Below are 11980 nucleotides of genomic sequence, written 5' to 3'. Positions count from 1 at the left end.
TGAGAAAAGATAACGTCTATCGTCCATCCGTCTCTAGTTATTTTCGACGGTCAAGATAGAAACGAACCCAAGGTTCTCTCGGTTCAAATACACATTTAAATGAACCAAAAGAAGCCTCGTGAATCTGGCCTTTTTAAAAGGCAGTGATGAAAAAGGAGGACACTGTCGATGTCAGAAGGGTATCAGGGTCTTTTGACAACCCTATTTTGAAGTTTAGCCTTTTTTTGTTCTTGTTCTAAAAGGTGCCCTTCATCTGTATTTTCACTAAACATTGGCACACATTCCGTACTGTTCTCAACCAAAAAAAAAAAAAACAAACACTACAACTGGCAGACATTCCGTACTGTTCTCAACCCAAAAAAAAAAAAAAACACTACAACGGCGTGCCCGAAGGAAGAAAAGGGAACAAATATATCACTTCCCTTCAAAACAGATGAAACTTATGATTCACTAGATGGATGGTCTAGATCATGCTGAATCCCTTAACTTCCAATCTCAACAGCAAAATTAACTACCCAGAGCTCTGTTATGGATTTGATTTGAAATCCAAAAATGCAACGTCTCTCTTATTCCTACTATGAATCGTCGGTTCCCGCCATCTGTATACAGGCTTCGATCATACAATTCAAGCCCTAGTTTTAATAGCATTTCCACTCCTTTGCCTGTTCCAAAATCTCATCCCCATTTCAGACCCTCCCCTTCTCCAACTCCGTTAGAAAAGCTAATCAATGACTATAAAAAATCTCTTCCCCGTTTTAATACTCCAACACCCACCTCACCTCCAGAAAAAATACCAATCCAAAATAAACATTCTGATGATTCTCCTTTGGATTCTGAAGAATATGTCAATCTTGTTCATCGCTACACGGGTTCGTTCAATCCCGAAGATGCCAAACACCTCCATTGTCAACTCTTCAAGAAGGGATTCATTGAAGATTTATTCTTATCCAACACCCTAATCAATATGTATGCTAAAATAGGTAATTTGATATCTGCCCACCAACTGTTCGATGAAATGCCGCACAGAAATGCGGTCTCTTGGACTTGTTTGATTTCGGGTTACATGCGTCAGGGTCTGCCTGATGAAGCCTGTACACTTTTCCGCTCAATGCTTGGTGAAGGATTTGCGCCCACACACTTTTCGCTTGGCAGCGTTCTTCGGGCTTGCCAGGAGTCTGGCTCATTTAAATTTGGAATGCAAATCCATGCTTTAATTTCCAAAACCCGGCATGTATTAGATGTTGTAGTGTGCAATGCACTCATATCTATGTATGGAATTTGTTGCATATCCTCGGCGGACTATGCCCGTCAAGTCTTTGATGGAATGTTGACGAAAAATTCGATATCTTGGAATTCTATAATTTCTGCTTACTCTCAGAGGGGAAATTTTTTCTCTGCCTTTGGGCTCTTCCTCGCCATGCAACGTGAGGATGGATTAAAGCCTAACGAGTATACTTATGGAAGTTTGATAACTGCTATTTATTCGTATTATTCTTCTTCGGGTTTTTTGGGTTCATGTGTTCTTGATCAGATGCTTTCACGGACTATGAAATCCGGTTACTTGAGTGATTTGTATGTAGGAAGTGCTTTGGTTAGTGCATTTGCAAGATTTGGGTTGCTTGATAATGCTAGGGAAATTTTCGAACAGATGAGCGAGAGAAACGTGGTTTCGGTGAATGGATTGATGGTGGGGTTGGTGAAGCAGAGACGTGGAGAAGAAGCAGTGGAGGTTTTTAGAGAAACAAGAGATTTAATTGGGAGAAATTGTGATTCTTATGTGGTATTGCTTAGTGCTTGTGCTGATTTTGTGGTTCCAAAAGAAGGGAGGAAAAAGGGTAGGGAGATTCATGGGTTTGTAGTCAAGGTTGGTTTGATTGACTACAGGCTAGCAATAAAAAATGGGCTGATTAACATGTATGCAAAGTGTGGTGCTATTGATGATGCTTATAGGGTGTTTAAGCTGATGGGTGTTAAAGATTTGGTTTCTTGGAACTCCATTATATCTGGCCTCGACCAGAATGGGTGTTTTGATGGAGCATTGTCAAGTTATCGTGGAATGAGAAGAAGTGGATTGGTTCCTTCAAATTTTACATTAATTAGTACTTTGAGTTCATGTGCGAGCTTAGGTTTTATTACTCTAGGAAGACTGGCACACTGCGAAGGGATCAAATCGGGTCTTGATTCAGACATTTCGGTTTCCAATTCACTTCTCGCGTTTTATGCAGTGTCAGGGTCTATCACTGATTGCCATAAAGTTTTCAGTTTGATGGATGAGTATGATCGAGTTTCTTGGAATACAATGATTGGGGCTTTAGCTGGTTCAGAGGTGGCAATCATTGAAGCGATAGAGGCTTTCATGGACATGTTGCGAGCTGGGTGGGGCCCGAACAGAGTAACATTCATAAACATTCTTGCCGCATTGTCATCACTTTCATTTCTTGAGTTAGGCCGGCAAGTTCACGCTCTAGTACTAAAATACTGTGTTTCAAGTGATAATGCTGTTGAGAATGCTCTTCTTTCTTGTTATGCAAAGTGTGGAGAGATGGATGAATGTGAGCGTGTCTTTCTTAAGATGTCTGATAGAAGGGACGAAGTATCTTGGAACTCAATGATTTCCGGATATATCCATAACGGATTTTTACCGAAGGCCATGGATTTTCTCTGGTTTATGATGCAAAAGGGACAGAAAATGGATTGCTTCACCTATGCCTCAGTTCTCAGTGCATGTGCCTCCATTGCAGCATTGCAGCGTGGGATGGAACTACATGCCCGTGGAATAAGAGCTTGTTTGGGTTCTGATGTTGTAGTTGAGAGTGCACTTGTTGACATGTATTCCAAATGTGGAAGGATAGACTATGCCTCAACTATTTTTGGGTTGATGCCTTTGAGAAATGAATTTTCATGGAACTCAATGATATCGGGCTATGCTCGACATGGTCATGGTGAATTGGCACTAGAACTGTTTAAAGAGATGGAGCACTTGGATCAAAAACCGGATCATGTAACTTTTGTTGGTGTATTATCAGCTTGTAGCCATGTTGGATTGCTTGACCAAGGTTTCAAGTATTTTGAATCTATGGCCAAGAACTATGGTATAATTCCTAGGATGGAACATTATTCGTGCATGGTTGACCTTCTTGCCCGGGCTGGTGAGCTTGATAAGGTAGAGGAATTCGTTAAAAGAATGCCGATAAAGCCTAATGCTCTTGTATGGAGAACAGTGTTAGGTGCTTGCTCTCGAGCAAATGTTGGTAACATGGAGTTCGGGAAACAAGCTGCGGAGTTGCTTTTGGAATTGGAGCCTCAGAATCCTGTGAATTATGTCCTTATTTCCAACATGTACGCCTCTAAAGGAGGGTGGGAAGATGTGTCAAAAGCTCGGGCTGCAATGAGGGGCGTTTCGGTAAAAAAGGAAGCTGGGTGTAGTTGGGTCACCATGAAGGATGGTGTTCATGTTTTTGTAGCAGGTGACAGATCACACCCAGAGACAGATGAGATATATGCGGAGCTACAAGTGTTGAATCAAAAGATGAGGGATGCCGGCTATGTCCCTCAAACGAAATTTGCACTTTATGATCTGGAAGTGGAGAGCAAGGAAGAACTGCTAAGCTATCACAGTGAGAAACTTGCAGTGGCATTTGTTCTCACTCGTACATCAGGGTTACCTATCCGGATCATGAAGAATCTTCGGATATGTGGTGACTGTCACTCTGCCTTTGGATATATTTCGAAGATTGTTGCACGGCAAATTATCTTGCGGGACTCAAGCAGATTCCATCATTTCAATGATGGGAAGTGTTCATGTCAGAATTACTGGTGACTGGCATATTCATGTAACAGGATATCAAGAACTCGTGTGCAACTCATCGAAGGTCACTTGTCAAACACATCTGACTTTTGATGACTTGGTGTTAATGAGTTGCCAGGAAAAAAGTAAATTCTTATGGAACTAGGAAACAATTTTCCACCAGCGGAAGTGGTAGATTGTGACACCCTAATCCTTCAATATTGGGTGTAAAAGACATACCTATGGCGTATCCATGTCACATATTGGCAACATAGATACAGAAATCAAAGCTGGCTAATTTCTTGAAGATGGTAGTAGAATTTATAAATGGCAAATGAGGTTATCTATGGTGACCGACCTTATCTAAGGACAGCCAATGGGGTAGTGTCTCTATTTTTGTTGTAAATCTGGAAGTTTGAGGATTGAACATAATCCATTTAGAAAAAAAAAAAACTGGTGAACCACATTTTAATATGGTTCTTCCAATGTGAATATAAACCGGATAAAGAGAGGGACAGAACCATGTTAAGTCCTTTTAGAATGATACTGTCCTTTTAGAATTTATGAACAATGAAATTTAGTCTCAAACTATGTGATTGTTGTACTTCCTGTCAAGTTGAAAAGTCGGGCCATTAAAATTTAATATATTTTTTAGGGGAAGCTCCCTATAACAAACTTTATTACTGTGCAGTGGTTTAATCTTAGAATGCTTCTAGCATAAATATGGGTTGCAATGTGCAGTTTAAAATCATCTTTTCTTGCTGTGTCTAGCAGAAAGCTCATTATTCTTCTTTATGTATTTTCTTTTTCTTTGTTCTAATCATGCTAATGTTCCTGCTGCTTTACTTCCGTCATTATAGTTTTACAGCTATACAGTATTTAGTACCTTTATGGGTGAATTTTCTTTGAATATGTCTCCTACTATTATTTCACACCTTATTATTGTAATAGTTTGCATATGGTACTACAAACCCTGTACTGAACTCAAGCCATTTTTTCATGTTTTCCTGGTTTAGAGTTTTTTTTTCCTGTTCTCCACTTATACAAGTTAATGGTTATAGTGTTTTTATGATCACCTTATTTTCTCTCTCCGTTTTTCTTTATAAGCATTAATGAATGCGTTTCCACCTTTTTTTTTTAAATTTCATTACATGTCGGAAGATAAAAGTGTACCACAGAAATCAGATTAGTGGTTCTTTGGATGGGGATAATTGCTTCACTTTCATCTTTTTGTGAAGGTCACTGTTGAGAGAGAGGAATGGAGAAAAAGTGAATGAGTTGGAGTTACATCTCCCCCTCACCATCATATTTATATAATGAAGCTAGGTACAATGACTATACTGCCCTCAGGCTCATTACATACATCTAACACTCCCCCTCAAGCTGGAATGTAGATATTATACATTCCTAGCTTGTTACAAATGTCATTGAGTTTAGCTTTGCTTAAGGGCCTGGGAAACACATCTGCTAGCTGATCTACAGATCGAGTGAAGGCAACATGAACTTCGCCCCTCTGTATCCTCTGGCGAATGAAATGACAGTTGACATCGATATGTTTAGTCCTCTCATGAAACACGTGATTGGTAGCAATGTAAATGGTAGCTTTATTATCACAATAAAGTTGTGCTGGCGATGACATGGAAATCCAATCTTAGATCGGAGAGATCGTAGCCAGAGAAGCTCTCCACTCATGTGTGGCATAGCTCGATACTCTACTTCTACGCTAGACTTAGAAACCACACACTGTTTTTTACTTCGCCATGATACAAGGTTGCCCCCAACAAAGGTACAATAGACTGTGATGGATCTCCTATCTGCTTGAGATCCTGCCCAATCTGCATCACAAAATCCTTCCACTCGAGTATGTTCATGTTTCTTGAACGGGGGGACCTTTCCCTCATGCCCCCTTTAGATAATGAAGGATCTAAACTACTCCCAGTGAGAAGTGCGTGGTGCACTTATAAACTGACTAACCACCCCAACTGCATACGAAATGTCTGGGTGAGTAACAGTGAGGTAGATAAGCTTCCCTACTAGTCGGCGATATCTACCATGATCATCCATCAAGTCCCCTTCTTCTGCCATGGGTTTAGTATTAGGGTCCATAGGTATAGCAGCTGGTCTCATCCATGTGGAACCAGTCTCCTCTAATAAATCTAGGACATATTTCCTCTGCGAGAGAGATAAACTAGCAGAGTATTCAACCTCAATCCCTAGGAAATATCGAAGGCGTCCAAGATCCTTTGTAGCAAATTCTTTGTGTAGGAACACTTTCAACTTCTGTATGGCAGTACTATCACTCCCTGTAATGATGAGATCGTCTACATAAACAATGAGTAGAACATGCCCTGCATCAGAACGACAACTGAACACCGAGTGATCCACAACACACTGTTTCATACCAAATCTCATAATTGCATCACTGAAGCGTCCAAATTATGCTCTTGAGGATTGTTTCAGTCCATATAAGAACTTATGAAGTCTGCAGATTGAGGAGGACATCTCCCCTGAGCAACATACCCAGGAGGTTGCTCCATATACACCTCCCAAGTCAAGTGCCCATGAAGGAAGGCATTCTTGACATCTAGCTGATATAGGGGCAGCCTCGATTGACAGCGAGGTAGATAAAAACTCAAACAGATGGAATTTTAGTCACTGGAGAGAAGGTCTTTGTGTAGTCCAGTCCATCTGCGTGTAGACCTTCGCAACAAGGTGCGTCTTCAGTCGCTCAATGGTCCCATCTGGCAAGTGTTTTATTGTAAATGCCCAGCGACAACCATTGGCCAGAGCTCCAGAAGGAAGAGCAACCAAATCTTAGGTATGATTGGTCTGAAGCGCATCCATTTCAGCATCCATAGCAGCGCGCCAGCCAGGGTGATCAAGTGCTTCCTGAACATTCCTGGGTGAAGAGACAGAAGACAAGGAAGAGACAAGACTGCGAAAACAGGGGGTGAGATGCTCATAAGAAACAACAAAGGAAATATGATGAGCAATCTGACGAGATCTCGTATGAGATGCAATAGGGGAATCAACTGAAATAGCAGGACTAGAAACAATAGGTACTTGAGAGGCAGCAACTGGGATCTCTGTCTGAGAGGAAATTTGCTCGGGCACGGCAGTAGTTGCTGTCCTATTTCGCTCGACGAATGTAGACCTTTTTAGTAGGTTGTGAAGGACACGGTGCTTCTGTTGGAGGAGGACTAGGGTGAGCAACCGGATCTAGAAGGACATGCATGGGAAGAGGAATCGGCGGTGCTGAAATGACATAAGTATCCTCTGGGTAAGGAGGAAAGAATAGCTCCGATTCGAAGAAGGTGACATTAGCTGATACAAACATCCACTCCAACCGTGGACTATAGCAACGATAGCCTTCGTGGGTACGAGAGTATCCAAAAAATACACTTTTTTGCCTTAGGATCCAATTTATCAGTACCTGGAGTGAGATTATGAACAAAACAGACATATCCAAACACTCATAGACACAAAGGAAATGGCTCACCCGTAGGATGAAGAATGGAAAAAGGGGTATAGCCATCCCAAACGGAGGATGGAAGACGGTTAGCCAAGAAACATGCAGTAAGTACGGCATCACTCCAATAAGATTTAGGAACACGCATCTGAAACAACATAGAACGAGTGATGTTAAGAAGGTATCGCAGCTTGCGCTCAGCCACATCGTTTTTTCTGTGAGGTATGTGCGCAGGAAGACTGGTGCACAATACCACGACTGTATAAGAAGTCCTGGAAGTCAGTAGAGAAATATTCCCTAGCGTTGTCGGCAAACATTTGATACTTGTATTGGTTAGCGATTTCAGCGTGAAAAGTATGATCAACATTGACAACCTGAGTGATCCTTAAGCAAATATAACCAAGTAACACAAGAATAATCATTCGCAAACACAACAAAATATCTGTAACCAGAATATGACATAATCCGTGAAGGACCCCATACATTTGAATGTACTAAATCAAATGGACTCATAACAGGACTAAAAACTTTAGAGCGAAAAGACACATGCCGGTGCTTCCCGAGTTCACAAGACTAGCAATCAAAAGACAGAATACAAGAAGACACAACGGACGACTGGCGAGCTTCTGCAGAGAAGGGTGGCCCAAACGACAATGCCACAAGTAAGAATCATGCAAAATATGACGAGGCAGGCTATTGTCTAATCAGTAGAGTCTGTCATGCTCACGGCCCGAGCCAATCGTCCCCCAGTTGAAAGATCCTAAAAGACGCAATAAGATGGAAAGAATGAGACGGAGCAGTTTAAATGTCTTGTAATTTGACTAACAAAAATTAAATTAAAAGGAGATATAGGAACACACAAAACAAAAGATAAAGTAAGCCCAGGGGTGAGAGAGTACCAATACCCGAGATAGGGGTGGACGTCCCATCGGCTAAAGTGATCGAGTGGGAATCAGAGGGAAAAGGACGAAAAGAGCTAAGAGAAGAGGAATTACTTATGAGATGATTGAAAGCCCCATAATCAATGATCCAGGACCTTGAGCTACTAACTAGGGATGCCAGAGAACTACCTGGTTAGGCAAAACCCGCAGTGGTTGGACGGATGCTCATCATCATAGTGAGAGGTGCAATAGCCGAATCAGATGGAACAGAAGTATCAGGTAGACTGGTAGCACTAATGTGGGCCGAGCGAGGCGGTCAAAGCTCAGGATGTAGCTGAAAACAAATATCAATATGGTGGCCCTTTTACTGGTAATGAGCAAGGTTTTAAATTTCGACCGAAATCCGAAATTTTGGGTTTCGGTCGAGAGCGAAACCGAAACAGGGTAAAGTTGAAACGTTACAAAATTTCGATCGAAATTTCGTCATCCCTGAGATTTCAGGCCGAAATTTAAGGAATATCCCTAAAAATCTTAAGGATATTCATTATTTAATATTATCCCAAAATTTCAGCCGAAATTTTGGTAATTTCGCCAAAATTTTGTATGGGATAAAATATTACTTTATTCTATTTCGACGGATTTCGAATGTAATTTCGAAATTTCACCTAAAATTTCAGTTTCGGTGAGGACCGAAACGCATTCCTAAACTGAAATTTAAAACCTTGGTAATGAGTACAAAAGGAGCGACCACGTCCGCGACCAAAGGAGTTACCACCATGGCTCAAATGACTACTGCTATCATAGGCTGCTAGAGCAGAGCCATCAACAGAAACAGCTAGGGGTGCAACTCGGGTCGGGTTCGGTAGTGTTGACGCCAACCCTAACCCAACCTGAGATAGCTTTCTCTCAACCCTAACCTAACCCGAGCCTCAGGTTGAGAATGGTCAACCCTAACCAAACCCGCCTCCAAATCGGGTCGGGTTGAGTCGGTTGGGTTCGGGTTCGGGTTCATATAAGGCCAGATAGAAAAATACAAGAAAAAATAGCATAATCCTAGAAAATCATGAGAAAATTAGAGGACGGAGGTCGCGGTTCGGGTTGGGTTGCCAAGGCCTCAACCCTAACCCAACCCGAAATTAAATCGGGTATGCTTTTCCCAACCCAAGCCAAAATTGGGTTGAACCCGTCGGGTTTGGGTTGAGCCCAACCCAAGTTGCACCCCTCGAAACAGTCGCCGAGGAGTCACCAGGAGAGGACTGCTGAACACGGGAATAGACCTCCGTGAGTGAAGGAATGGATCCATATCTAATAATCTGCTGACGAAGATGGGTGTACTCAGGACCCAAACTCTCAAGATAATGAAGTACATTCATTTGGTTCCTCTAGCGAGCAGCAATAGTAAGATCGGACGTGAGAGGCATAAATACATCACGCTGCTGGCAGAGGGCTACAAACTGACTGTAGTGAAAGGCAGTAGACATATCTCTACGGCAAAAGCATATCCACCCAAAGTACGCAGAATAGATACAGCTGATGTTGGCCAAACCATAATAAAGGAGTGTAATCTGATCCCAGACCTGCTTGGCTATAGGAAGAAGCATCATGGGGCCAACAATATGAGAGGCCATACTATGCTAAAGTAGGGTACGGACGAGGGCATCCTATGTTCCCACTGATCATAGGTAGGGTTCGTAGTACGAGGATTACGACAAATTACGTGGGCCTTGCCACGGGCAACTAGATAAGTCTCAACTGCAGCCTTCCAAGTCACATAGTTTGCCCAATCTAATTTGACAGTGGTCATCCGTGGGAATGACCCATCCACAGAGACAGAAGGAGAATGAGCTGAATAATGTGTCGCACGGACCACTTGGGTCACGTCAGTAGATGGATTCTCAATAATGGGATCCATAATTACAAACGAGAAGGGAAAAGACAACCCCTACTACTACTGGGCTTAGACAACAAAGGTAGACGAAAAGAGGGACAAACTAAATGAGGAAGAACACGCTAAACACGGCTCCGACGAGAAAATACACTGGAATCAAAGCATCAGAAGACGTCCACTGGGAACAACTATGAGCCGCGAACGAGATAAAAGGAAGAAAGAAGTGCAATCTAGTGCATTAAGACAGTAAGCATGATAGAAAAGGTGATTAGGGTTAGGGTTTTCTGTTTGAGGAAGAAGGGTTTTCTGACAGAAAGAGAGAGGTTGGAAGGGAAGAGAGATTGAGGAAGAGAGAGAAAACGAAAGAGATGGGGGGGGGAGAGGCGGGAGAGACCAAGATAGAGAGAGAGAGAGAGAGAGAGAGAGAGAGAGAGAGAGAGAGGGAGGGAGGGGAAGGTGGAGAAGAAGATGGGATGGGCTTCAATGGAGGTTCCTAGGGCACTCAAACCCTGGGGTTTTGATACCATGTTGAGAGAAAGGAATGGAGAAAAGTGAATGAGTTGGAGTTACATCGCCTCCTCACCATCATATTTATATAATGAAAATAGGTACAACGACTATAGTGCCCTCAGGCTTCTTACATTCATCTAACAGTAACCAATGTACTTTCTCTTCATAGGCAGTTTCCTTTCTACTCTTGTTCATAACCTTTGTTTATTCTCAAGCAATTATAGAAGCACATCATCCATGGGTGTATTTGCATCAATGGCAACTTAGAAACCTTCTGCTGGCCTAATAGTAACCATGGATGTATGTGTAGTTTTTATCGGCATGTAGTGTCCTGTGGACAGAATGCTTACCCACTCAATCCTACACTTGAGGACCTTGGATCACCGACCCATTTAATATTACGTGAGTCAATTGCCATGATTCTTGAAAACCATTCCTTCACTTCTTAGCATCTTCCTTGGAACACACCAGAACCCTGATACAGTCATCATCTGTGTGAATTATTTGATTCTATGCAGCCAATTAGGTTACACTTGATGACACCTTATCTTTGAAACAGAATGCATGTCAACATGGTGAAATAGGGGTTTACTAAGACATTTTATTCCTCAAATCATGTCATGAGTTGGGTGATTTCTTGTGCTATGCGGCATGTGACATGAAACTTCTCGTATATTTGTTTGCTTAGAAGTGCTTGTTTGCAATTCTATATGGAGATTGCAGTAAGATACACACAACTCACAATAATACAGATGACTATAGTGCCTTATACACAAAAAAGCAAAATGCATAATAAAAGGGAGGAACTGGTGGAAGTCTACTAGAAAATTGATATGTAAGTAATAGCACATATCCAACCTCAAGTTGGAGAAGGGATATCTTCCATGTCCACCTTACATACTATGTACTTGAATCTGTCACCACGAAAAGCTTGTGCAAAATTTTCAGCAGCCTCATTGGCACTGCAAACAGATGGCGTCACTTTGTTTTCTAATTATGCTTCATGAAAATCAGATTACAGCATTCTGTATAGTATTGTAGCGGTTTCAAAATATAGTCATGATGTTGGTAGAGTAACATCCTCTTTTTAAACTTAACGCAGAGGGCGGAGTATTGGTGGGCTGCAAATTAATGAAGCTTGGGGTTGATATTTCAAGATGAATGTAGAGGTGGCTGTTGGGGATTCATGGGTAAATTCACACAGCAGATGGCCTTAATCAAGAGCAGCATATGGCTCTTTACAAATACCCAATTTATAGACTCTGGTTGGACTTTCCTAATTCTCCTAAAATTCTCTCTTACATAAACTCCTAAATTTTCTCTAAAGAAAATCCTAAAAGATTACATAACTCGTCTAACTTTACTTTTTTTAAATCCTAAACAAATTGAAACTCCTAAAATTTCTCTAACTTCCTAAAATTTCTCTAACTCTCTACTTGGATGAC

General features: G+C 41.7%; 1 protein-coding gene across 1 annotated transcript; it reads left to right on the top strand.

The window, feature by feature from the left end:
- The first annotated feature begins 281 nt into the window (after nt 1-281).
- MEF7 (Tetratricopeptide repeat (TPR)-like superfamily protein) lies at nt 282-4467 on the top strand. Its single transcript, XM_077377295.1, has one exon. It carries the CDS (start codon nt 578-580, stop codon nt 3818-3820), a length of 3243 nt encoding a protein of 1080 aa, XP_077233410.1. The 5' UTR covers nt 282-577; the 3' UTR covers nt 3821-4467.
- The last annotated feature ends 7513 nt before the right edge of the window (nt 4468-11980 follow it).

Source organism: Tasmannia lanceolata, unplaced genomic scaffold (genome assembly GCF_043159265.1).
Source record: "Tasmannia lanceolata isolate RefF3 unplaced genomic scaffold, GAP_Taslan_0.1 ptg000004l, whole genome shotgun sequence".
NCBI classification, from domain to species: Eukaryota; Viridiplantae; Streptophyta; class Magnoliopsida; order Canellales; family Winteraceae; genus Tasmannia; species Tasmannia lanceolata.
Note: the sequence above shows the minus strand (reverse complement) of the source record. Positions and strands in the feature narration are given on the sequence as shown.

Coding starts and splice junctions, on each gene's coding strand:
- MEF7 (XM_077377295.1), top strand. CDS start 578: ATGAATCGTCGGTTCCCGCCATCTGTATACAGGCTTCGATCATACAAT.